Source organism: Hyla sarda, chromosome 2 (assembly GCF_029499605.1).
Source record: "Hyla sarda isolate aHylSar1 chromosome 2, aHylSar1.hap1, whole genome shotgun sequence".
Lineage (NCBI taxonomy): Eukaryota > Metazoa > Chordata > Amphibia > Anura > Hylidae > Hyla > Hyla sarda.
Window position 1 is genome coordinate 326,769,078 of NC_079190.1, and position 27,608 is coordinate 326,796,685.

A 27,608-nucleotide genomic window follows, 5' to 3' on the forward strand; every position below is an offset into this window, starting at 1 on the left:
CACGTCCAAATCTCGGTGGCTCTTCATCGTACCACGTGTGTAGGGAACAGAGGTGTCAAGCCGTCCTTCTCATGGTTTGCCTTGGCGAACGGAGTCACTCAGAGGAGGAACTGCTAAAGTTCATGAGGGAAGAAATCTGAGTATGGCTTACTCCACGAAATCTGGAAATGGGAACCATGGTGACCGACAATGGGAAGAACATTGTGGCCGCGCTGCGACAAGGAAGTGTGAACCATTCGCCCTGCATGGCACACGTGTTGAATCTGGTTGTCAAGAAGTTCATCAAGTCTTCACCCTATTTGCAAGACGTCCTGACAATGGCAAGGAAACTGCATGCACTTCAGCCACTCGTACACCGCCAAGCACACTTTGCTTGAGCTGCAGCGTCAGAACGGTATCCCACAGCATAGTCTCATTTGTGACGTTGCCACACGCTGGAATTCCACCCTCCATATGTTGGACAGACTATACGAACAAAGAAAAGCCATCACGGGTTTTTTGATGATACAAGCAGATGGGAGTACTCCCCTGTGTAACTTCAGTGTGAACAAGTGGCAGCTCATACGTGACACCTGCCGTTTGCTGAGGCCCTTTGAGGAAGCCACATTTTTTGTTAGACGCTCGAATTACGCCATGAACGACGTAATTCCACTACTACATTTACTCCAAAAAATGATTGAAAACATGGCTGGTCACGGCAATGGAGACGTTGCGCCTACATCAGAAGGCTACATGAGTCCTGTGGGGGATGAACTGGAGGAGGATGATGAGGGTCAGTTTACGGTGGATGAGATGGCCGGTGTTTCTGGTCATTGGACAGGAGAGGAGGAGCAGCCAGAGGAGCTGGAGGGTTATTACGAGGGAGGCGAGACAGAGGACCCAGACACACCGTGGCAGTATGCAGTGGAGATGGAGGCAGGTAGTCCCAGCGAGTCACTGTCACAAATGGCACGATGTATGCTGAGTTGCTTGCGTAGTGACCCCCGAATTGTCAAAATTCTTCAGCGCAATGACTTCTGGATCTCCACCTTATTAGACCCTCGCTACCGGCCAAGAATGGGGGCCTTTTTTACACCCACTGAGAGGGAGAACAAACTGACCTACTTCAGGGAGCTTCTACGTAGTAGGCCACATGGTCCATCCACTCGCAGGTCTAACTCGGGGGGCCCTCTGCGCTCACCTTCCACTGCCACGGCTGCTGGGGAGGGGAGGAGTGGCAGGAGCAGTACCGGCTCAATCAGCAGCAGCCTGAGTCTACAGTCGCTGATGAGTAGCTTCCTTCAGCCGCATAGTGAAGCTGCTCATCAGCAGCAGGTGGACATGGAGCAGAACCTGAACCAGCAGGTGGTGGCTTACCTCGACATGACCCTGCCAACAGCCGTTGAAGATCCGCTGGACTTCTGGGCAGCCAAACTCGATTTATGGCCGCAACTAGCGGAGTTTGCCCTGGAAAAGCTGACCGGCCAGTAGTGTGCCATCAGAGCGGGTGTTTAGTGCGGCTGGGGCCATAGTCACCCCAAGGCGAACTCATCTGTCCACTAAAAATGTGGAGAGACTGACGTTTGTCAAGATGAATCAGGGATGGATCAGCCAGGATTTCCAGCCACCAATGACAGATGGGTCTGAGTAGATTGACCATGCTACTACAACATTTTCTCTATTGTGGTTGGTTAGGAAACCCTCTGGGGCAGACCTGGGCATTGTACGGCCCGCTTGCCACATACGGCCCTTTGATTGGCTCTGACCGGCCCGCGCTGATTGGGGGACAACTATGCTGCCTAATCTGGGGGACAACTATGCTCCTAATCTGGGGGACATCTATGCTCCTAATCTGGGGGACAACTAAGATCCTAATCTGGTGGACATTTATGCTGCCTAATCTGGGGGACAAGTATGCTCCTAATCTGGGGGACATCTATGCTGCCTGCTCTGGGGTACAAGTATGCTCCTAATCTGGGGGACATCTATGCTGCCTAATCTGGGGGACATCTATGCTGCCTAATCTGGGTGACATTTATGCTGCCTAATCTGGGGGACATCTATGCTGCCTAATCTGGGGGACAAGTATGCTCCTAATCCGGGGAACATCTATGCTGCCTACTCTGGGGGACAAGTATGCTCCTAATCTGGGGGACATCTATGCTGTCTAATCTGGGTGACATCTATGCTGCCTAATCTGGGGGACATCTATGCTGCCTAATCTGGGGGACAAGTATGCTCCTAATCCGGGGGACATCTATGCTGCCTACTCTGGGGGACAAGTATGCTCCTAATCTGGGTGACATCTATGCTGCCTAATCTGGGTGACATCTATGCTGCCTAATCTGGGGGACATCTATGCTGCCTAATCTGGGGGACAAGTATGCTCCTAATCCAGGTGACATCTATGCTGCCTACTCTGGGGGACAAGTATGCTCCTAAACTGGGGGACATCTATGCTTCCTAATCTGGGGGACAACTATGCTCCTTATCTGGGGGACAACTATGCTCCTAATCTGGGGGACATGTATGCTGCCTAATCTGGGTGACATCTATGCTGCCTAATCTGGGGGACATCTATGCTCCTAATATGGGGAAAACTGATGCTTCTGGCCTTGGGCCTATAATTTTTGGAAGTTTAGCAGTAGCTAAATACATGCTTAATGCAAATGTCAACATTGATCTTTAAATGTAAGGGGTTATGAAACCCTCTTGGGTACTGCGAATGACTGCTCCAGACTCATTCTGTGTCTTTCACAAACGACTTGCCTCCCTGGTGCCTCAGGCCTTGGGCCTATAATTTTTAGAAGTTTAGCAGTAGCTTAATACATGCTTAATGCAAATGTAAACATTGATCTTTAAATGTAAGGGGTTATGAAAACCTCTTGGGTACTGCAAATGCATGATCCAGACTCATTCTGTGTCTTTCAGGAACTACTTGCCTCCCTGGTGCCTCTGGCCTTACATTTTTGGATGTTTAGCCGTAGCTAAATACATGCTTAATGCAAATTTCAACAATGATCATTAAATTCTCGATGCTCTTCTCCTACCCCACCCGGGCCGATCCGAGGACCTCACTAACCAACTCTCTAACTAATCCAATCGCTTATACGGGCGGTGTGTACAAAGGGAAGAGACTTAATCAACGCCAGCTTATGACCCTCACTTACTGGTAATTCCTCGTTTTAAGGTTAAATAATTGCAATCCCAGATCCCTATCACGAACTGGTTTCAGCGTGCAACACGCACCTGTCCTTGAAAGATAGATACACGCTAATTCGTTCAGTGGAGTGCTAGTGCGACCCAGGAAATCTGAGGCCATAACACAACTTTTATTGCTCGATCTCGCAATTGATCGGGCAAGGTAAGGGGTTATTAAAGCCTCTTGGGTACTGCTGAGGCCTACTGCTGACTGCTCCTGGTGCAATGTATGGGGTAACTAAACACTCTTGGGTAGTGTTATTGTTAAATTTGCTGATAATTTTATCAGTAATAAAATAGAATTTTGCAGAATGCTAACCGTTACACAACGGAACGCTTGTTGCGTGTGATTTTTTAATGAAAAAATAAATAAATATATGGAGAGGGATTAACTCTGCTTAATCATTTTTGGCGATTAGAATCCTTTTGTGATCTGATCTTTTGGAGACAGATGCGCTTACACACATGTAATAATTTTTTTAACCAAATTTCAAACATTGTGTGGTTTATTATTTTTGAGAAGAATGTCTTTTGGTGGTCCACCGTCCTGCATTATAGAGTCTTCTGAACTGCTATATATGTGCTTGTTTTTAAAAAACAGGTATATTGTCAGACAATTTCAATAAAATTTTGCGTTTTTTTGGGGTGGATTGTGAAGCCCGGGTGTGTACTCGTGCATCAGCCAACTCCAGGCTGTGTCTTTCAGGCAATCTATGGGTTTCTGATGCCGCAGAGGTGGGGCCTGGGTCTGGGAATTTAAAATTTTTGGATTGCGGGTGCTACCAAAAAAGATGGACACACCCTAATCCGTACAGTGGAGCGCGCCTGCGGCCCCGGACATCTGAGGGCATAACACACCTGTTATTGCTCGATCTCAGGAGAAGGGGGGTTCATCATCGGGAGAAGAGAGTTGCAGGTTGCCCTTGAGTCAGCAAGACGGTAGCACGGTTGGCAGTCAGACCACCTGCTTCGCTGCAGCTTACCTTTCCGGGAGTTAGCGGGTTACCAGCACCGGTCGATGAAAGATAGAGACACGCTAATCCGTTCAGTGGAGCGTGCCTGCGGCCCCGGAAATCTGAGGGCATAACACACCTAGTATTGCTCGATCTCGCAATTGATCGTGCAAAGGTAGGGGGTTATTAAAGCCTCTTGGGTACTGCTGAGGCCTACTCCTGACTGCTCCTGGTGTAATGTATGGGGGTAATTAAACATTCTTGGGTAGTGTTTTTTTATTAATTTACTGATAAATTGAATTTTCCAGAATGCTAATCGTTACACAACGGAACGCTTGTTGCATGTGATTATTTTATGAAAAAAAAATAAAAAAAATACGAACAAGGATTAACTCTGCTTCATGATTTTGGGTGAAAAAAGTCCTTTGGTGATCTGATCTTTTGGAGACAGATGCGCTTACACACATATTGAATTAGTTTTTGTAAAAAAAATTCTAACATTGTGTGGTTTATTATTTTTGAGAAGAATGTCTTTGGGTGGTCCACCGTCCTGCATTATAGAGTCTTGTGAACTGTTGGATATGCGCTTGTTCTTACACAAAGGTATTTCTTTAAAACATTTCAAAAATGTTGTTGTTTTTTGGAGGGGATTGTGAAGCCCGGGTGCATCAGCCAACTCCAGGCTGTGTCCTTCAGGCAATATATGGGTTCCTGATGCCACAGAGGTGGGGCCTGGGTCTGGAAATTTCTAATTTTTGGATAGCGGGTGCTACCTATGAGAAATCTTTGTCAAAAATGTCATGTATTGTGTTGTTTTTTTGGGGGGGATTGTGAAGCCCTTGTGTGTAGTGTACTAGTGCATCAGCCAACTCCACGCTGCATTCAGCCACTAAATGGTCTCCTCTTGCTGCCAACATGTCCACGCTGTGTCATTCAGCCACTATATGGTGTCCTCATGCTGCCAACACTTCCACGCTGTGCCATTCAGCCACTATATGGTGTCCTCATGCTGCCAACACCTCCACGTTGTGCCATTCAGCCACTATATGGTGTCCTCATGCTGCCAACACCTCCATGCTGTGCCATTCAGCCACTATATGGTGTCCTCATGCTGCCAACACCTCCATGCTGTGCCGTTCATCCACTATATGGTGTCCTCATGCTGCCAACACCTCCACGCTGTGCCATTCAGCCACTATATAGTGTCCTCATGCTGCCAACACCTCCACGCTGTGCCATTCAGCCACTATATGGTGTCCTTTTGCTGCCAACACCTCCATGCTGTGCCATTCAGCCACTGTGTGATTCAGTCATTCAGTCACTATATGGTCTCCTGACACTGATGCCACCACCAGGCTCTGTCATTGTGCTGCTGTGCGGCAGTGATTCTAAGAGCGATGCCGGTAATCTGCATGGTATTCTGAATAACAGTATTATTTCACTACCCCAGCACACTCCATATGCATTTTAGGACACAGCAAAGTGTTCTATACCCCTATAGAGGCTGTATGTAGGCTAGAAATAGCCTTTTTTAATATCAATTCAGATCGAAACAAACTTTTCAGGAAAATTTGGCGAATCGGCCGAATCAAATTTTTGAAAAGTTCGCTCATCTCTAATTATTACATGAAAAAAATGTCTTCTCTTCACTCCTGGTAAAAGTAACATTTAATATGTCGATAGATAAGAACCATTCAGCCCATCTAGTCTGCCCAATATCCTGAATAACATGAATCGTTCATGGCCCTATCTTATATGAAGAATATTAACTCATTCATTGTATTTTACGGTTACCACTTACACATGAAGCTTTTTTCATGAATCAACTACTCCTGGCCTACAGTTGTCCGATTCCTCCATACTACCTTTTTTTGTAAATGGGCACAACACTGGCTAGTTTCCTATCTTCTGGGACAACTCCTGTTAGCAGGGATATGTTAAATAAACCTGTTAATGATTTTGCTAGTATACCACTAGTGAGCCTCTTCTCTGTCCCCCTGTATGGGAGGTGGTCATCCTATAAGAACTCTAGTTTTCTTTATTACAATTAAATTTTTGAATATAACTCTAGTTTTGCTTAAAGGGCAACTCTGGTGGAAACAAGTGGGAAACAAATGTTTTCAAACAACTGGTGCCAGAAAGTTAAACAGATTTGTAATTTACTCCTATATAAAAATCTTAATCCTTCCAGTACTTATATACTGCTGTATACTATAGAGAACATTTTACAGTTCTTTCCAGTCTGACAACAGTGCTCTCTGCTGACACCTCTGTCCATGTCAGGAACTGTCCAGAGTAGGAGCATATCCCCATAGCAAACCTATCCTGTTCTAGACAGTTCCTGACATGGACTGAGGTGTCAGCAGAGAGCACTGTGGTCAGACTGGAAAACACTTTACAAATTTCTCTGTAGTATATCTATAGTATACAGCAGCTGATAAGTACTGGAAGGATTGAGATTTACAAATCTGTTTAACTTTCTGGCACCAGTTGATTTGAAAACATTTGCTTTCCACCGGAGTACCCTTTTAATTAACCCCTTAAGGACGGAGCCCATTTTCACCTCTAGGACAAAGCCCTTTTTTGCAAATCTGACCACTGTCACTTTAAACATTAATAACTCTGGAATGCTTTTACTTCTCATTCTGATTCTAAGATTGTTTTTTCGTTACATAATCTACTTTAACATAGTGGTACATTTTTGTGGTAACTTGCATCCTTTCTTGGTGAAAAATCCCCAAATTTAATGAAAAAATAAAAAATTTAGCATTTTTCTAACTTTGAAGCTCTCTGCTTGTAAGGAAAATGGATATTCCAAATATTTTTTTTTATTGGATTCACATATACAATATGTCTATTTTATGTTTTGCATCATAAAATTGACGAGTTTTTACTTTTGGGAGACACCAGAGGGCTTCAAAGTTCAACAGCAATTTTCCAATTTTTCACAAAATTTTCAAACTCACAATTTTTCAGGGACCAGGTCAGGTTTGAAGTGGATTTGAAGGGTCTTCATATTAGAAATACCCCATAAATGACCCCATTATAAAAACTGCACCCCCCAAAGTATTCAAAATGACATTCAGTAAATGTTTTAACCCTTTAGGTGTTTCACAGGAAAAGCAGCAAAGTGAAGGAGAAAATTCAAAATCTTAATTTTTTACACTCGCATGTTCTTGTAGACCCAATTTTTTTATTTTTACAAGGGGTAAAAGGAGAAAATGCATACTTGTATGTGTAACCCAATTTCTCTCGAGCAAGCACATACCTCATATGTCTATGTAAAGTGTTCGGCGGGCGCAGTAGAGGGCTCAGAATCGAAGGAGCGACAAGGGTATTTTAGAGAGTACGTTTTTCTGAAATGGTTTTTGGGGGGCATGTCGCATTTAGGAAGCCCCGATGGTGCCAGAACACAAAAAAAAACCCACATGGCATACCATTTTGGAAACTAGACCCATTGAGGAACATAACAAGGAATAAAGTGAGCCTTAATACCCCACAGGTGTTTCACGACTTTTGCATATGTAAAAAAAAAAATGTTGGTTTTCCCCCAAATTTCACATTTTTAAAGGGTTAATAGCAGAAAAGCCCCCTCAAAATTTGTAACCCCATCTTTTCTGAGTATGGAGGTACCCCATAAGTGGACTGAAGTGCACTGTGGACGAACTACAATGCTCAGAAGAGAAGGAGTCATATTTGGCTTTTTGAGAGCAAATTTTGCTCGGGGGGGCATGTTGCATTTAGGAAGCCCCTATGGTGCCAAGACAGCAAAAAAAAAACACATGGCATACCATTTTGGAAATTAACCCCTTGAGGAACGTAACAAGGGATAAAGTGTGCCTTAATACCTCACAGGTGTTTCACGACTTTTGCATATGTAAAAAAAAAAAAAAAATTAACAAAAATGTGGGTTTCCCCCCAAATTTAAAATTTTTGCAAGGGTTAATAGCAGAAAAGACCCCCCAAAATTTGTAACCACATCTCTTTTGAGTATGGAGGTACCCCATAAGTGGACCTGAAGTGCACAGCAGGCAAACTACAATGCTCAGAAGAGAAGGCGTCATATTTGGCTTTTTGAGAGCAAATTTTGCTCGGGGGGCATGTCGCATTTAGGAAGCCCCTATAGTGCCAGGACAGCAAAAAAAAAAAAAACACATGGCATACCATTTTGGAAACTAGACCCCTCACAGAATGTAATGAGGGGTACAATGAGCATTTACCCCCCACTGGTGTCTGACAGATCTTTGGAACAGTGGGCTGTGCAAAATTTTTCATTTTCACGGACCACTGTTCCAAAGATCCATCAGACACCTGTGGGGTGTAAATTCTCACTGCCCCCTTTATTACATTCCGTGAAGGGTGTAGTTTCCAAAATGGGGTCACATGTGGGTGTGTTTTTTTTTTTTGCATTTGTCAGAACCGCTGTAACAATCAGCCACCCCTGTGCAAATCACCTCAAATGTACATGGCGCACTCTCCCTTCTGGGCCTTGTTGTGTGCCCCCAGAGCACTTTGCGCCCACATATGGGGTATCTCCGTACTCGGGAGAAATTGCGTTACAAATTTTGGGGGGCGTTTTTCCCTTTTACCTCTTGTGAAAATTAAAAGTATAGGGCAACACCAGCATGTTAGTGTAAAAATTAACATTATTTTACACTAACATGCTGGTGTAGACCCCAACTATTCCTTTTCATAAGGGGTAAACGGGAAAAAGCCCCCCAAAATTTGTTACGCAATTTCTCCCGAGTACGGCGATACCCCATATGTGACCCTATTCTGTTGCCTTGAAATTCGACAGGGCTCCAAAGTGAGAGCGCCATGTGCATTTGAGGCCTGAATTAGGGATTTGCATAGGGGTATTCTACGCCAGTGATTCCCAAACAGGGTGCCTCCAGCTGTTGTAAAACTCCCAGCATGCTTGGACAGTCAATTGCTGTCCAGAAATGCTGGGAGTTTTTGTTTTGCAACAGCTGGAGGCTCCATCTTAGAAACACTGCCGTACAATACATTTTTCATTTTTATTGGGGAGGGGGGTGGTAGGAGGGGCAGTGTATGTGTGTATATGTAGTGTTTTACTCTTTATTTTATGTTAGTGTAGTGTAGTGTTTTTAGGTTACATTCACACTGGAGGCAGATTACACTGAGTCTCCCGCTAGGAGTTTGAGCTGCGCGGAAAATTTGCCGCAGCTCAAATTTGTAGCGGGGAACTCACTGTAATCTGCTGCCAGTGTGAATGTAGCCTGTACATTCACATGGGAGGGGGGTCAAAACTACAACTCCCAGCATGCACTGACAGACCATGCATGCTGGGAGTTGTAGTTTTGCAACAGCTGGAGGCACACTGGTTGGAAAACCTTGAGTTTGGTTCTATGACCTAACTCAGTATTTTCCAACCAGTGTGCCTCCAGCTGTTGCAAAACTACAACTCCCAGCATGTACTGATTGCGGAAGGGCATGCTGGGAGATGTAGTTATGCAATGGCTGGAGGCACGCAAGTACAACTCCCAGCATGCCAAGACAGCCTAATGCTGTTCCTGAATGCTGGGAGTTGTAGTTTTGCAAGATTTAGAGGGGTTGAGGTTGTATATCACTGTCCAGTGGTCTCAAAACTGTGGCCCTCCAGATGTTGCAAAACTACAACTCTCAGCATGCCCAGACAGCAAACTGCTGTCTGGGCATGCTGAGAGTTGCAGTTTTGCAACATCTGGAGGGCTACAATTTGAGACCACTTAGTGATCTACAACCTGAACCCCTCTAAATATTGCAAAACTACAAGTCCCAGCATGCCCACACAGCAAACAGCTCTCTGGGCATGCTGTGAGTTGTAGTTTTGCAACATCTGGAGGGCCACGGTTTAGAGACCACTGTAAACTGTGGCCCTCCGGATGTTGCTAGGCAAAAACTCACCTAGCAGGACCCAGAAGTATTGCTGCCGCCGTCGCACGTGGGGGAGGATCGCGCTCCGGGATCCAGGTAAGGGACCTTCGGCACCGACCTTCCCTGGAGAGTTCCCCCGTTTTGCCCGGACACCGATAGGTGGGCAAAGCGGGGGAACCGAACTTTAACCCCCCTCCCCCGGTCTGCTATCAGTCGGTCGCTCGGCCGACTAATAGCAGGGATAGGAGGGGTGGCACCCCTGCCACCAAACTCCTATCCCTTCAAGGGGGTCGAGGGTGTCTCAGACACCCCCGATCCCTCTTATTTTCTGGGTCACCGGGTCACCAGTGACCCGTATGACCCGGAATCGCGCAGATCGCAGCTCTGAATTGACCTGCGATTTGCGCCCATCGCGGTCATTGTGGGGTCTCAGATCCCCCCTCGGCGATGTGCCGGGATGCCTGCTGTTAGATAACAGCAGTCATCCCGGCCCGATCACCGCTACCGGTGACGCAGCGCTCCCGGAACCCCGCGACGTACATGTACGTCGCCGCGCGCCAAGTGACACTTCGCGGCGCCGTACATGTACGTCACTCGTCGTGAAGGGGTTAAAATCTATATTTTGAATTATGTTCAAGCTAATGTAATATGAATAGAAATATTACAAAATGTTTTAATCTTTTTATTGTGGTACATATAATAACACAGATTTAGTTTCCATAGAGCGAAACTAAATCATGCTTTTCATATAAGAAACTGAAGGTTTAATAAACCGGGAGGCAATTGGTGAAATACTTAGAGGAAAATTCTCAAAAACTACTGAAATTTCTGTTCCAGTGATATTATTCACATCTTTTTTTTTGTTTTTTCTCCTCACATTTTCAAAGGTTTCTTGCGCTGCTATAAAAATATGAAAATATGTGAAAATTCTTTTTCGCGCCACTTTAGCTTTTTTTACGCCAATTTTTTTTTTTGCAGCTATATTGCCGATTTTTGCACCAAATTTTACATCACAGAAATTTCTGCCACACAAAATATTTCATGGTTACTAGGATCCAGACAAACGATAACTGTATAAATAATACATTTCTGAGCTTAAATGTGAGTGCAGGTGCAGTAAGTGACCAAGAAAAAAAAATGATAACATTTTTCAATAATATTTTTTTTTTATATAGTTACTTAAAGGGGTACTCCACACCCCTAGACATCTTATCCCCTATCCAAAGGATAGGGGAGAAGATGTCAGATCGCCGGGGTCCCACTGCTGGGGACCCCCAGGATCTTGGCAACAGCACCCACCTGTACAGCTTCCACCTCACAGCGGCAACGCTGGAGGCTTCGGATCCCGACCACAATGGCGGACGAGCGTGATGTCATGACTCCGCCCCGTGTGACCTCACGCCCCGCCCCCTCAATGCAAGTCTATGGGAGGTCCCAGCAGCGGGAACCCGGCAATCTGACATCTTATCCCCTATCCTTTGGATAGGGGATAAAATGTCTAGGGGTGCGGAGTATCCCTTTAAATAACACCTTTTCGCAAAAAAATAAAGAAAAAAAATCTAAAAAAAATAAAACTTCAATTTTTTTTCAAAATGCTAGTGTGAAATTTTTGATGTAAACATAACTCTCACCCCTTTGAAAATATCATGTAAAGCAGACAATATACGTGGACACTCCCACTTTTACAAAACTGATGTGAACAGTGTAAACTGTGGCTCAATGCTCTTTGAAAATGTGGTCGATACTTTTCGTGCCCAAATTTTGGTGCAAAATTGATTTTTTTGGGCACAAAATTCTTTGAGAATCTCCCCATAATGTTTTCGGTTTCTTATTGCAGGAGACAGCAATGGAAATTCGTCTTCTTGTTAAAACGTTTGCTTTCATCCTCCTGATTGTATTAGGAATACCTGGGAATGTCTTTATCCTGCTGAAATTTGCTTGCATCAAGATAGTAGAGAAGAAACTTCTACCAGCTAATATCATCATACTTGTCCTCATATTATCAAACATCACTGTGATTTTTTCCAGAGTTCTTCCTCAAGCTTTAGCTGGAGTTGGGGTAGAACATTTACTAAATGACTTACAATGTAAATTTGTCTTCTGGTCTTTCAGACTTAGCAGGGCCATGTCTATCTGTGGCACCAGTTTTCTTAGCATTTACCAATGTACACGAATTGCTCAAGTCAACACGTTTTGGAGCATATTCAGACCAGTCATAACTCAGAATGTAACGACCATCATTGCACTTCTTTTTGGCATAAACTTATCAATTTATTGTGTGGCATTTTATTTCACAAATGCTAGAGGAAACACAACAACGTCACCATACACACTGCAGTTAGTTTATTGTACTTCTGATTTTAAAACCTATGAATCTTTTATAGTATATGGCTCTATTCTAATAATCCGGGACATAATATCTTTGGTGCTCATGGCTTTATCTAGCAGTTATATAGTATATGTATTAATTCAACACGCCAAGTCTATTCATGGTAAAAGAAGCTCTGACAGAGGACAAAATACAACAATAGAACACAAGGCTTCCCGGTCTGTCATTTTACTGGTAATAATGTATGTTTTGCTTTACGGCATGGACAACACTATTTGGATTTACTCTTTGTCTATGACCAAAGTAGACCCTGAAATCAATGAAATTCGGGTTCTTTTTGCTACATCGTACTCTGCATTGAATCCATTCATTTTTATAGCTACCAACCCAAAGTTGCAACAAAAAATCTCAAGTATTTGGAAAAAGAAAGCAGAAAGTGAAGAATCGCAGAAGAAAAGCACTACAATAAGTTTGACTCAAACTATATCTATGTAAATAATATTAGACTCTTGTACATGGGTCTTGCATGTATATGTTGTATTCCTATGTATGAGAATGACACATTATTGACAACCAATGTATGATGTGACCACGGATTGGGAAAAGTGATGAATTGTACATTTCTACAATGGTTTTCTTGACATCAGAGTTGGCATTTGTGTAACATTTGATAGAATACATTTATAGGAACATTTTGAAGGATCTAACTGCATTGAAAGCAAAACAAATGAATACCATTATTCCCCATCCTAATGATTGTCTCTGGTCAAAAAAATGCCCTATACACTCGGAAAAAGACCTGATTGTAGTCACTAGTTAACTACAATCAGATCCATGCGGGCCCTAGGAGTGACTGGCATCTGTGCTGGTGCATTCAAATATCGTATTTATCAGGATATACCACGCACCGGCCTATAACACGCACCCTCATTTTACCAAGGGTATTTGGGTAAAAAAAGTTTTTTTTACCCAAATATCCTTGATAAAATGAGGGTGCGTGTGTGTGAATGTGTATACCCCGATACACTGTTTCTGTCACAGAAGCCCCCAGGAAAGGCAGGGGGAGAGAGGCCATCGCTGCCCGCTTCTCTCTCCCTGCCTTTCCTGGGGTCTAGAGCCCTGCTGCCCCCGCTTCTCTCCCCCGATAGCCAGGGGGAGAGAAGCGGCGCCGGCAATGGGGCAGCGGCGCCGATAGTCCGGGGGAGAGAAGGGGCAGCGGCACCCATTGCCGGCGCCGCTGCCCCGTTACCTCCCCCATCCCTAGTTGTATAATTACCTGTTGCCAGGGTCGGGTCCGCGCTGCTTCAGGCCTCCGGTGTGCACCCCCTGCGTCGTGACATCACTCGTCATTGCGCCGTGCAGCGCATAGCAACGACGCAGGGGATGCACACCGGAGGCCTGAAGCAGCGCTGACCCGACCCCGGCAACAGGTAATTATACAACCGGGGATGGGGGAGGCAACGGTGCAGCAGCGCTTCTCTCCCCCTGGCTATCGGCACCGGCAATGGGGCAGCAGCACCGATAGCCAGGGGGAGAAAAGGAGCAGGGGGAGAGAAGCCGGCAGCGACAGCCCACTTTAAATCACTGAACTGCAGCGGCTTATCGGCGTATAACACGCAGATAGACTTTAGGCTAAAAAAATTTGCCTAAAAAATGCGCCGTTATACGCCGATAAATACGGTACACATTTTAAACTGAAAAACCCATTTGAGTTATTACGTTCAAAATACAAGCCTACCTCCTCCCCTTCAGCCTGCCTGTCCATCTCCCAAAATACCCATCTTAATAATTATACGCTCTTAACCTTTTTAATATTTATAAGCTCCTTCTTTGCATTGAAAAAAATCAAACAGTAAAGTTGCCACATGCAGCCATCCTTTCATCCATTTGTCCTTCTGCACCTATTTTCCCAAATCATGCACTCATACTGTTCTCACTTTGCCAAGTTATTGGATAACCTGGCCCCAAAATTATGGCTTATAAAAGGATAGCAGCATAAGGGAAAAATACACATTTTGAACCCAAAAACCCATTTGAGTTTTTAAGTTCAAAATACAGACCTACCTCCTCCCCTTCAGCCTGCCTGTCCATCTCCAAAAATACCCTTTTTAATAATTATACGCTCCTCCCTTGCATAAAAAAATCAAACAGAAAAGTTGCCATATGCGGCCATCCTTTCATCGAATTGTGCCTCAATACCTATGTTCCCAAACCATCATACACTCATACTGTTCTCACTTTGCCAAGTTATCGGACAACCTGGCCCCAAAATTATGGACTATGAAATAGATAGCAGCATAAGGGAAAAATACACATTTTGAACCCAAAAACCCATTTGAGTATTTAAGTTTAAAATACAGGCCTACCTCCTCCCCTTCAACCCGCCTGTCCATCTCCAAATATACCCTTTTAAAAAATTATACGCTCCTCCTTTGCATTGAAAAAAATCAAACAGTAAAGTTGCCACATGCAGCCATTCCTTCATCCATTTGTCCTTCTGCACCTATTTTCCCAAACCATGCACTCATACTGTTCTCACTTTGCCAAGTTATTGGATAACCTGGCCCCAAAATTATGGATTATAAAAGGATAGCAGCATAAGGGAAAAATACACATTTTGAACCCAAAAACCCATTTGAGTTTTTAAGTTCAAAATACAGGCCTACCTCCTCCCCTTCAGCCTGCCTGTCCATCTCCAAAAATAAATTTTTTAACAATTATACGCTCTTCTTTTGCTTTGGAAAAACCAGGAAACAGTTAAGTTGCCATATGCAGCCATCCTTTCATCGATTTGTGCTTCTACACCTATATTCCCAAACCATCATACACTCATACTGTTTTCACTTTGCCAAGTTATCAGGCAACCTGGCCCCATAATTATGGATTATAAAAGGATAGCAGCATAAGGGAAAAATACACATTTTGAACCCAAAAACCCATTCAAAATACAGGCCTACGTCCTCCCCTTCAGCCTGCCTGTCCAATTTTACGCTCCTCCTTTACATTGAAAAAAAGCAAACAGTAACTTTGCCATATGCAGCCATCCTTTCATCCATTTGTCCTTCTGCACCTATTTTCCCAAACCATGCACTCATACTGTTATCATGTCGCCAAGTTATTAGACTACCTGGCCCCAAAATTATGGATTATAAAAGGGTAGCAGCATAAGGGAAAATTACCGTATTTATCGGGGTATACCACGCATCGGCCTATAACAGACACCCTCATTTTATCAAGGATATTTGGGTAAAAAAAGTTTTTTACCCAAATATCCTTGATAAAATGAGGGTGCGTGTGTGTGCATGTGTATACCCCGATACACTGTTTCTGACCCCACAGAAGCCACCAGGAAAGGCAGGGGGAGAGAGGCCATCACTGCCCGCTTCTCTCCCACTGCCTTTTCTGGGTTCTAGAGCCCTGCTACCGCCGCTTCTCTCCCCCTGCTATCGACGCCGCTGCCCCTTCTCTCCCCTAGGCTATCGGTGCCACTGCCCCATTGCCGGCGCCGATAGCCAGGGGTAGAGAAGCTGCGCCGGCAATGGGGCAGCGGCGCCAATAGCCAGGGGGAGAGAAGGGGCAGCGGCACCCATTGTCGGCGCCGCTGCTCCGTTGCCTCCCCCATCCCCAGTTGTATAATTGCCTGTTGCCGGGGTAGGGTCCACGCTGCTTCAGGCCTCCGGTGTGCGTCCCCTGCGTCGTTGCTATGCGCTGCGAGACGCAATGATGAGTGATGTCACTCGCCAGTGCGCCTCGGCATGCAGCGCATAGCAACAACGCAGGGGATGCAAACCAGAGGCCTGAAGCAGCGCTGACCCGACCCCGGCAACAGGTAATTATACAACCGGGGATGGGGGAGGCAACGGCTCAATGGCGCCGGCAATGGGTGCCGCTGATCCTTCTCTCCCCTGTCTGTCAGCGCCGCTACCCCATTGCCGATAGCAGGGGGAGAGAAGCCGGCAGCAACGGCAGGTCTCTGCACCTGCAAAAGCCGCTGCAGTTCATTGATTTAAAGCGCCCGCTTTAAATCACTGAACTGCAGCGGCTTATCGGCGTATAACACGTAGATACACTTTAGGCTAAAAATTGTAGCCTAAAAAATGCGTGTTATACGCCGATAAATACGGTACACATTTTGAACCGAAAAACCCATTTAAGTTATTATGTTCAAAATACAGGCCTACCTCCTCCCCTTCAGCCTGCCTGTCCATCTCCAAAAATACCCTCTTTAATAATTATACGCTCCTCCTTTGCATGAAAAAAATCAAACAGTAAAGTTGCCACATGCTGCCATGCTTTCATCCATTTGTGCTTCTACATGTATGTTCTCTAACCTTCATACACCCATACTGTTCTCACTTTGTCAAGTTATCGGACAACCTGGCCCCAAAAACATAGATTATAAAAGGATAGATGCATAAGGGAAAAATACACATTTTGAACCCAAAAACCCATTTGAGTTATTAAGTTCAAAATACAGTCTTACCTCCTCTCCTTTAGCCTGCCTGTCCATCTCCAAATATATCTTTTTTAATAATTATTCGCTCCTCCTTTGCATTGAAAAAAAGCAAACAGTAAAGTTGCCAAATGCGACCATCCTTTCATCCATTTGTCCTTCTGCACCTATTTTCCACAACCATGCACTCATACTATTATCATGTTGCCAAGTTATTAGACTACCTGGCCCAAAAATAATGGATTATAAAAGGATAGCAGCATAAGGGAAAAATACACATTTTGAACCCAAAAACCCATTTGAGTTTTTAAGTTCAAAATACAGGCCTACCTCCTCCCCTTCAGCCTGCCTGTCCATCTCCAAAAATACCTTTTTTAATAATTATACGCTCCTCCTTTGCATTGAAAAAAACAAACCAGTAAAGTTGCCATATGCTGCCATCCTTTCATCCATTTGTGCTTCTACACCTATGTTCCCAAACCATCATACACTCATACTGTTCTCACTTTGCCAAGTTATCGGACACGCTGGCCCCAAAATTATGGATTTTAAAAGGATAGCAACATTAGGGAAAAATACACATTCTGAACCAAAATACCCATTTAAAATACAGGCCTATCAGCCTGCCTGTCCATCAAAAAAAATAACCTTTTTTTAATAATTATACGCTCCTCCTTTGCATCGAAAAAAAGCAAACAGTAAAGTTGCCGGATGTGGCCATCCTTTCATCCATTTGTCCTTCTGCACCTATTTTCCCAAACCATGCACTCATACTGTTATCATGTCGCCAAGTTATTAGACTACCTGGCCCAAAAATCATGGATTATAAAAGGATAGCAGCATAAGTGAAAAATACACATTTTGAACCCAAAAACCCATTTGAGTTTTTAGGTTCAAAATACAGGCCTACCTCCTCCCCTTCAGCCTGCCTGTCCATCTCCAAAAATACCCTTTTTAATAATTATAAGCTCCTCCACTGCAGAGAAAAAAATCAAACAGTAAAGTTGCCATATGCTGCTATCATTTCATCGATTTGTGCTTCTACACCTATGTTCCGAAACCATCATACACTCATACTGTTCTCAATTTGCCAAGTTATCGGACAACCTGGCCCCAAAATTATGGATTATAAAAGGATAGCAGCATAAGGGAAAAATACACATTTTGAACCCAAAAACCCATTTGAGTTATTAAGTTCAAAATTCAGTCCTACCTCCTCCCCTTCAGCTTGCCTGTCCATCTCCAAAAATAACCTTTTTAATCTTTATAAGCTCCTCCTTTGCATTGAAAAAAATCAAACAGTAAAGTTGCCACATGTAGCCATCCTTTCATCCATTTGTCCTTCTGCACATATTTTCCCAAACCATGCACTCATACTGTTATCATGTCGCCAAGTTATTAGACTACCTGGCCCAATAATTATGGATTATAAAAGAGTAGCAGCATAAGGGAAAATTACACATTTTGAACCCAAAAAACCATTTGAGTTATTAAGTTCAAAATACAGGCCTACCTCCTATCCTTCAGCCTGCCTGTCCATCTCCAAAAATACCTTTTTTTTTAACAGTTATACGCTCTTATTTTGCTATGGAAAAACAAACAAACAGTTAAGGTGCCATATGCTGCTATCCAAAATTATGGATTATAAAAGGATAGTAGCATAAAGGAAAAATATACATTTTGAACCCAAAAACCCATTTGAGTTTTTAAGTTCAAAATACAGGCCTACCTCCTCCCCTTCAGCCTGCCTGTCCATCGCAAAAGATACCCTTTTTAATATTTATGAGCTCCTCCAGTACAATGAAAAAAAATCAAACAGTAAAAATGCCATATGCGGCCATCCTTTCATCAAAATGTGCTTCAACACCTATGTTCCCAAACCATCACACACTCATACTGTTCTCACTCTGCCAAGTTGTCGGACAACCTTGCCCCAAAATTATGGATTATAAAAGGATAGCAGCATAAGGGAAAAATACACATTTTAAACCCAAAAACCCATTTGAGTTATTAAGTTCAAAATACAGGCCTACCTCCTCCCCTTCAGCCTGCCTGTCCATCTCCAAATATACCTTTTTTAATAATTATACGCTGCTCCTTTGCATTGAAAAAAAAACAAACAGTTAAGTTGCCAGATGCGGCCATCCTTTCATCCATTTGTCCTTCTGCAACTATTTTCCACAACCATGCACTCATACTGTTATCATGTCGCCAAGTTATTAGACTACCTGGCCCAAAAATTATGGATTATAAAAGGATAGCAGCATAAGTTAAAAAATACACATTTTGAACCCAAAAACCCATTTGAGTTTTTAAGTTCAAAATACAGGCCTACCTCCTCCCCTTCAGCCTGCCTGTCCATCTCCAAAAATACCCTTTTTAATAGATATTCGCTCCTCCTTTGCATAAAAAAAATCAAACAGTAAAGTTGCCATATGCTGCCATGCTTTCATCCATTTGTGCTTCTACACCTATGTTCCCAAACCATCATACACTCATTAGTGTTGAGTGGCATAGGCCATATTCGAATTCGCGAATATTCGCGAATATATGGACGAATATTCGTCATATATTCGCGAATATTCGCATATTCGTAATATTCTCGTGTTATTTTCGCAAATGCGAGAAATTCGCGTATGCGAAAATTTACATATGCGAAAATTAGCATATACAAAAATTTACATAAACGAAAATTCGCATATGCAAATGTTCGCATATGCGAAAATTCGCACGCCAGTCTCACACAGTAGTATTAGAGCCTGCTTTACACCACACAAGCTGGAAGCAGAGAGGGATGATCACTGTGATGTGTACTGTGAAAAAAAAAAAAAAAAAAAAAAAACGAATATTCGTAATTACGAATATATAGCGCTATATTCGCAAAATTCGCGAATATGCGATATTCGCGAATAATATTCGAATTGCGAATATTCGCGAGCAACACTAACACTCATACTGTTCTCACTTTGCCAAGTTATCGGACAACCTGGCCCAAAAATTATGGATTATAAAAGGATAGCAGCATAAGGGAAAAATACACATTTTGAACCCAAAAACCCATTTGAGTTATTAAGTTCAAAATACAGGCCTACCTCCTCACCTTCAGCCTGCCTGTCCATCTCCAAAATACCCTTTTTAATATTTATAAGCTCCTCCTTTGCATTGAAAAAAATCAAACAGTAAAGTTGCCATATGCTTCCATCCTTTCCTCGAATTGTGCTTCAACACCTATGTTCCCAAACCGTCATACACTCATACTGTTCTCACTTTGCCAAGTTATCGGACAACCTGGCCCCAAAATTATGGATTATAAAAGGATAGCAGCATAAGGGAAATATACACATTTTGAACACAAAAACCCATTAAAAATTCAGGTCTACGTCCTCCCCTTCAGCCTGCCTGTCCATCTCCAAATATACCCTTTTTAATAATTATACGCTCCTGCTTTGCATAAAAAAATCAAACAGTAAAGTTGTCATATGCTGCCATGCTTTCATCCATTTGTGCTTCTACACCTATGTTCCCAAACCATCATACACTCATACTGTTCTCACTTTGCCAAGTTATCGGACAACCTGGCCCCAAAATTATGGATTATAAAAGGATAGCAGCATAAGGGAAAAATACACATTTTGAACCCAAAAACCCATTTGAGTTTTTAAGTTCAAAATACAGGCCTACCTCCTCCCCTTCAGCCTGCCTGTCCATCTCCAAAAATACCTTTTTTAATAATTATACGCTCCTCCTTTGCATTGAAAAAAAAAACCAGTAAAGTTGCCATATGCTGCCATCCTTTCATCCATTTGTGCTTCTACACCTATGTTCCCAAACCATCATACACTCATACTGTTCTCACTTTGCCAAGTTATCGGACACGCTGGCCCCAAAATTATGGATTTTAAAAGGATAGCAACATTAGGGAAAAATACACATTCTGAACCAAAATACCCATTCAAAATACAGGCCTACCTCCTCCCCTTCAGCCTGCCTGTCCATCTAAAAAAATACTTTTTTAATAATCATACGCTCCTCCTTTGCATCGAAAAAAAGCAAACAGTAAAGTTGCCGGATGCGGACATCCTTTCATCCATTTGTCCTTCTGCACCTATTTTCCCAAACCATGCACTCATACTGTTATCATGTCGCCAAGTTATTTGACTACCTGGCCCAAAAATCATGGGTTATAAAAGGATAGCAGCATAAGTGAAAAATACACATTTTGAACCCAAAAACCCATTTGAGTTTTTAAATTCAAAATACAGGCCTACCTCCTCCCCTTCAGCCTGCCTGTCCATCTCCAAAAATACCCTTTTTAATAATTATAAGCTCCTCCACTGCATTGAAAAAAATCAAACAGTAAAGTTGCCATATGCTGCTATCATTTCATCGATTTGTGCTTCTACACCTATGTTCCGAAACCATCATACACTCATAATGTTTTCTCTTTGCCAAGATATCGGACAACCTGGCCCCAAAATTATGGATTATAAAAGGATAGCAACATAATGGAAAAATATACATTTTGAACCCAAAAACCCATTTGAGTTTTCAAGTTCAAAATACAGGCCTACCTCCTCCCCTTCAGCCTGCCTGTCCATCTCCAAAAATGCCTTTTTTAACAATTATACTCTCCTCCTTTGCAAAAAAAGAAATCAAACAGTAAAGTTGTCATATTCTGCCATGCTTTCATCCATTTGTGCTTCTACACCTATGTTCCCAAACCATCATACACTCATACTGTTCTCAATTTGCCAAGTTATCGGACAACCTGGCCCCAAAATTATGGATTATAAAAGGATAGCAGCATAAGGGAAAAATACACATTTTGAACACAAAAACCCATTTGAGTTATTAAGTTCAAAATTCAGTCCTACCTCCTCCCCTTCAGCTTGCCTGTCCATCTCCAAAAATAACCTTTTTAATCTTTATAAGCTCCTCCTTTGCATTGAAAAAAATCAAACAGTAAAGTTGCCACATGCAGCCATCCTTTCATCCATTTGTCCTTCTGCACATATTTTCCCAAACCATGCACTCATACTGTTATCATGTCGCCAAGTTATTAGACTACCTGGCCCAATAATTATGGATTATAAAAGAGTAGCAGCATAAGGGAAAATTACACATTTTGAACCCAAAAAACCATTTGAGTTATTAAGTTCAAAATACAGGCCTACCTCCTATCCTTCAGCCTGCCTGTCCATCTCCAAAAATACCTTTTTTTTAACAATTATACGCTCTTATTTTGCTATGGAAAAACAAACAGTTAAGGTACCATATGCTGCTATCCAAAATTATGGATTATAAAAGGATAGTAGCATAAAGGAAAAATATACATTTTGAACCCAAAAACCCATTTGAGTTTTTAAGTTCAAAATACAGGCCTACCTCCTCCCCTTCAGCCTGCCTGTCAATCTCATAAGATACCCTTTTTAATATTTATAAGCTCCTCCCGTACAATGAAAAATAATCAAACAATAAAGTTGCCATATGCGGCCATCCTTTCATCAAAATGTGCTTCAACACCTATGTTCCCAAACCATCACACACTCATACTGTTCTCACTCTGCCAAGTTGTCGGACAACCTTGCCCCAAAATTATGGATTATAAAAGGATAGCAGCATAAGGGAAAAATACACATTTTAAACCCAAAAACCCATTTGAGTTATTAAGTTCAAAATACAGGCCTACCTCCTCCCCTTCAGCCTGCCTGTCCATCTCCAAATATACCTTTTTTTAATAATTATACGCTGCTCCTTTGCATTGAAAAAAAACCAAACAGTTAAGTTGCCAGATGCGGCCATCCTTTCATCCATTTGTCCTTCTGCAACTATTTTCCACAACCATGCACTCATACTGTTATCATGTCGCCAAGTTATTAGACTACCTGGCCCCAAAATTATGGATTATAAAAGGATAGCAGCATAAGTTAAATAATACACATTTTGAACCCAAAAACCTATTTGAGTTTTTAAGTTCAAAATACAGGCCTACCTCCTCCCCTTCAGCCTGCCTGTCCATCTCCAAAAATACCCTTTTTAATAGATATTCGCTCCTCCTTTGCATAAAAAAAATCAAACAGTAAAGTTGCCATATGCTGCCATGCTTTCATCCATTTGTGCTTCTACACCTATGTTCCCAAACCATCATACACTCATACTGTTCTCACTTTGCCAAGTTATCGGACAACCTGGCCCAAAAATTATGGATTATAAAAGGATAGCAGCATAAGGGAAAAATACACATTTTGAACCCAAAAACCCATTTGAGTTATTAAGTTCAAAATACAGGCCTACCTCCTCACCTTCAGCCTGCCTGTCCATCTCCAAAATACCCTTTTTAATATTTATAAGCTCCTCCTTTGCATTGAATAAAATCAAACAGTAAAGTTGCCATATGCTTCCATCCTTTCCTCGAATTGTGCTTCAACACCTATGTTCCCAAACCGTCATACACTCATACTGTTCCCACTTTTTCAAGTTATCGGACAACCTGGCCCCAAAATTATGGATTATAAAAGGATAGCAGCATAAGGGAAATATACACATTTTGAAAACAAAAACCCATTAAAAATTCAGGTCTACGTCCTCCCCTTCAGCCTGCCTGTCCATCTCCAAATATACCCTTTTTAATAATTATACGCTTCTGCTTTGCATAAAAAAAATCAAACAGTAAAGTTGCCATATGCTGCCATGCTTTCATCCATTTGTGCTTCTACACCTATGTTCCCAAACCATCATACACTCATACTGTTCTCACTTTGCCAAGTTATCGGACAACCTGGCCCAAAAACTATGAATTATAAAAGGATAGCAGCATAAGGGAAAAATACACATTTTGAACCCAAAAACCCATTTGAGTTATTAAGTTCAAAATACAGGCCTACCTCCTCACCTTCAGCCTGCCTGTCCATCTCCAAAAATACCCTTTTTAATATTTATAAGCTCCTCCTTTGCATTGAAAAAAATCAAACAGTAAAGTTGCCATATGCTTAGATCCTTTCCTCGAATTGTGCTTCAACACCTATGTTCCCAAACTGTCATACACTCATACTGTTCTCACTTTGCCAAAATATCGGACAACCTGGCCCCAAAATTATGAATTATAAAAGGATAGCAGCATAAGGGAAATATACACATTTTGAACACAAAAACCCATTCAAAATTCAGGCCTACGTCCTCCCCTTCAGCCTGCCTGTCCATCTCCAAATATACCCTTTTTAATAATTATACGCTCCTCCTTTGCATAAAAAAATCAAACAGTAAAGTTGCCATATGCTGCCATGCTTTCATCCATTTGTGCTTCTACACCTATGTTCCCAAACCATCATACACTCATACTGTTTTCACTTTGCCAAGTTATCGGACAACCTGGCCCCAAAATTATGGATTATAAAAGGATAGAAGCATAAGTGAAAAATACACATTTTGAACCCAAAAACCCATATGAGTTATTAAGTTCAAAATACAGGCCTACCTCCTCCCCTTCAGCCTGCCTGTCCATCTCCAAATATACCCTTTTTACTAATTATACGCTGCTCCTTTGCATTGAAAAAAAGCAAACAGTAAAGTTGCCAGATGCGGCCATCCTTTCATCCATTTGTCCTTCTGCACTTATTTTCCACAACCATACCTTCATACTGTTATCATGTCGCCAAGTCATTAGACTAACTGGCCCAAAAATTATGGATTATAAAAGGATAGCAGCATAAATGAAAATTACACATTTTGAACCCAAAAACCCACTTGAGTTTTTAAGTTCAAAATACAGGCCTACTTCCTCCCCTTCAGCCTGCCTGTCCATCTCCAAAAATACCCTTTTTAATAATTATACGCTCCTCCTTTGCATAAAAAAATCAAACAGTAAAGTTGCCATATGCTGCCATGCTTTCATCCATTTGTGCTTTTACAGCTATGTTCCCATACCATCATACACTCATACTCTTTTCACTTTGCCAAGTTATCGGACAACCTGGCCCCAAAATTATGGATTATAAAAGGATAGTAGAATAAAGGAAAAATATAAATTTTGAACCCAAAAACCCATTTGAGTATTTAAGTTCAAAATACAGGCCTACCTCCTCCCCTTCAGCCTTCCTGTCCATCTCCAAATATATTCTTTTTAATAATTATACGCTCCTCCATTGCATTGAAAAAAAGCATACAGTAAAGTTGTCACATGCAGCCATCCTTTCATCCATTTGTCCTTCTGCACCTATTTTCCCAAACCATGCACTCATACTGTTATCATGTCGCCAAGTTATTAGACTACCTGGCCCAAAAATTGTGGATTACAAAAGGGTAGCAGCATAAGGGAAAATTACACATTTTGAACCCAAAAACCCATTTGAGTTATTAAGTTCAAAATACAAGTCTACCTCCTCCCTTTCAGCCTGCCTGTCCATCTCCAAAAATAGACTTTTCCCAAATCATCCTGCACTCATACGGCTTTCGTGTCGCCAAGTTATCGGAATACCTGGCCCCAAAATGATGTATTATAAAAGGGTGGCAGCATACAGGAAAATTATTTTGAACCCAAAAACCTTTGAGGCTCCTCCTCCCCTTCAGCCTTCCTTTCCATCTCCAAAATTGGCCTTTCTACCAATTTTACCCTCCTTTTCTATGAAAAAAGCAAACAGTACAGTTTCCATATGTTGCCAACCTTTCATCCATTTGTCCTTCTGCTCCGATTTTCCCAAACCATCCTACACTGTTACTGTTCTCATGTCACCAAGTTATTGGAATATCTGGCCCGAAAATTATGGATTATAAAATGGTAGCAGCATAAGGGAAAATTACATATTTTGAACCCAAAAACCCATGAGGGTTTCCAGGTTCAAAATGCAGGCCTTCTCCTCCCCTTCAGCCTTCTTATCCATCTCTAAAAGTAGCCTTTTCCCAAACCTTCCTACAATCATACTGTTCTCCTGTTGCCAAGTTATCTGACTACCTGGCCCAAAAATGATGGATTATAAAATAGTAGCAGCATACGGGTAATTTACACATTTTGAACACAAAAAACTATTTAAAGGGGTACTCCGGTGCTTAGACATCTTATCCCGTATCCAAAGGATAGGGGATAAGATGCCTGATCGCGGGGATCCCGCCGCTGGGGACCCCCGTTATCGTGCACGCGGCTCCCTGTTTGTAATCATTCCCCGGAGCGTGTTCGCTCCGGGATTGATTACCGGCAACTATATGGCGCCCCCGCCCCCGTGTGATGTCACGCTTTGCCCCTCAATGCAAGCCTACAGGAGGGGGCATGATAGCTATCATGCGAACATGCTCCGGGGACTGATTACAAATGGGGTGCCGCGTGCAAGATCACGGGGGTCCCCAGTGGCGGGACTCCCGCGATCAGGCATCTTATCCCCTATCCTTTGGATAGGGGATAAGATGTCTAAGCACCGGAATACCCCTTTAAGTTTTTAAGTTAAAAATATAGACCTCCTCCCCCACAGCCTGCCTGTCCATCTCTAAAAATAGCCTTTTCCGAAATCCTCCTACACTCATACTGTGCTCTTGTCACCAAGTTTTCGGTCTACCTTGTCCAAAAATTATGGATTATATAAGGGTAGCAGCATATGGGAAAATTACACATTTTGAGCCCAAAAACCCATGAGGGTTTTCAAGTTCAAAATGTAGGCCTCCTCCTCCCCTTCAGCCTTCCTCTCCATCTCCAAAATTGGACTTTTTACCAATCTTACACTCCTTTGCTTTTAAAAAAGTAAACAGTACAATTTCCGTATGTTGCCATCCTTTCATCCATTTGTCCTTTTACACCAATTTACCCAAACCATCCTACACTCATACTCTTCTCATTTCATCAAATTATCAGAATACCTGGCCAAAAAAATTATGGATTATGAAAGGATAGCAGAATAAGGGAAAATTACATATATTGAACCCAAAAACCCATTTGAATTTTTAAGTTCAAAATACAGGTCTACTTTCTCCCCTTCAGCTTGCCTGCCCATTTCCAAAAATAGACTTTTCCCAAATCATCCTACACTCATACTGTTTTCGTGTCGCCAAGTTATCGGAATATCTGGCCCAAAAATTATGGATTATAAAAGGGTAGCAGCATACGGGTAAATTACTCATTTTGAACCCAAAAACCCATGAGGGTTTTCAGGTTGAAAATGTAGGCTTCCTCCTACCCTTCAGCCTTCCTATCCATTTCCAAAATTGGCCTTTCTACCAATTTACACTTCTTTGATTTAAAAAAAAAAAGCAAACAGTACAGTTTCCATATGTTGCCAACCTCTCATCCATTTGTCCTTCTACACTGATTTTCCCCAAACCATCCTACACTCATACTGTTCTCATGGCGCCAAGCTATCAAAATACCTTGCCCAAAAAATTATGTATTATGAAAGGGTAGCAGCATAATGGAAAATTACATATTTTGAACCCAAAAGCCCGTTTGAATTTTAAAGTTCAATATACAGGACTACCTTCTCCCCTTCAGCCTGCCTGTCCATTTCTAAAAATGGCCTTTTTCCAAATCATCCCACACTCATACTGTGCTCATGTCACCAAGTTTTCGGTCTATCTTGCCCAAAAATTATGGATTATAAAAGGGTAGCAGCATATGGGAAAATTACACATTTTGAACCCAAAAACCCATGAGGGTTTTCAGGTTCAAAATGTAGGACGCCTCCTCCCCTTCAGCCTTCCTATTCATCTAAAAAAAAATAGCCTTTTACCAAACCATCCTATACTCATATTATTCTCATGTCGCCAAGTTATCGGACTACATGGCACAAAAATTATGGATCATAAAATGATAGAAGCATACCGGAAAATTACATATTTT

General features: G+C 42.3%; 1 protein-coding gene across 1 annotated transcript in view; it reads left to right on the forward strand.

Moving 5' to 3' along the window:
- Window positions 1–12,972, forward strand: part of LOC130356416 (olfactory receptor class A-like protein 1) — a 47,128-nt gene extending 34,156 nt beyond the window's left edge. Inside the window, exon 2 of the mRNA XM_056557947.1 lies at window positions 11,848–12,972. Within this exon, the coding sequence (XP_056413922.1) occupies window positions 11,848–12,834 (987 nt within the window). The 3' untranslated portion in view covers window positions 12,835–12,972. The remainder of the gene's footprint in view (window positions 1–11,847) is intronic.
- Window positions 12,973–27,608: the final 14,636 nt, after the last annotated feature.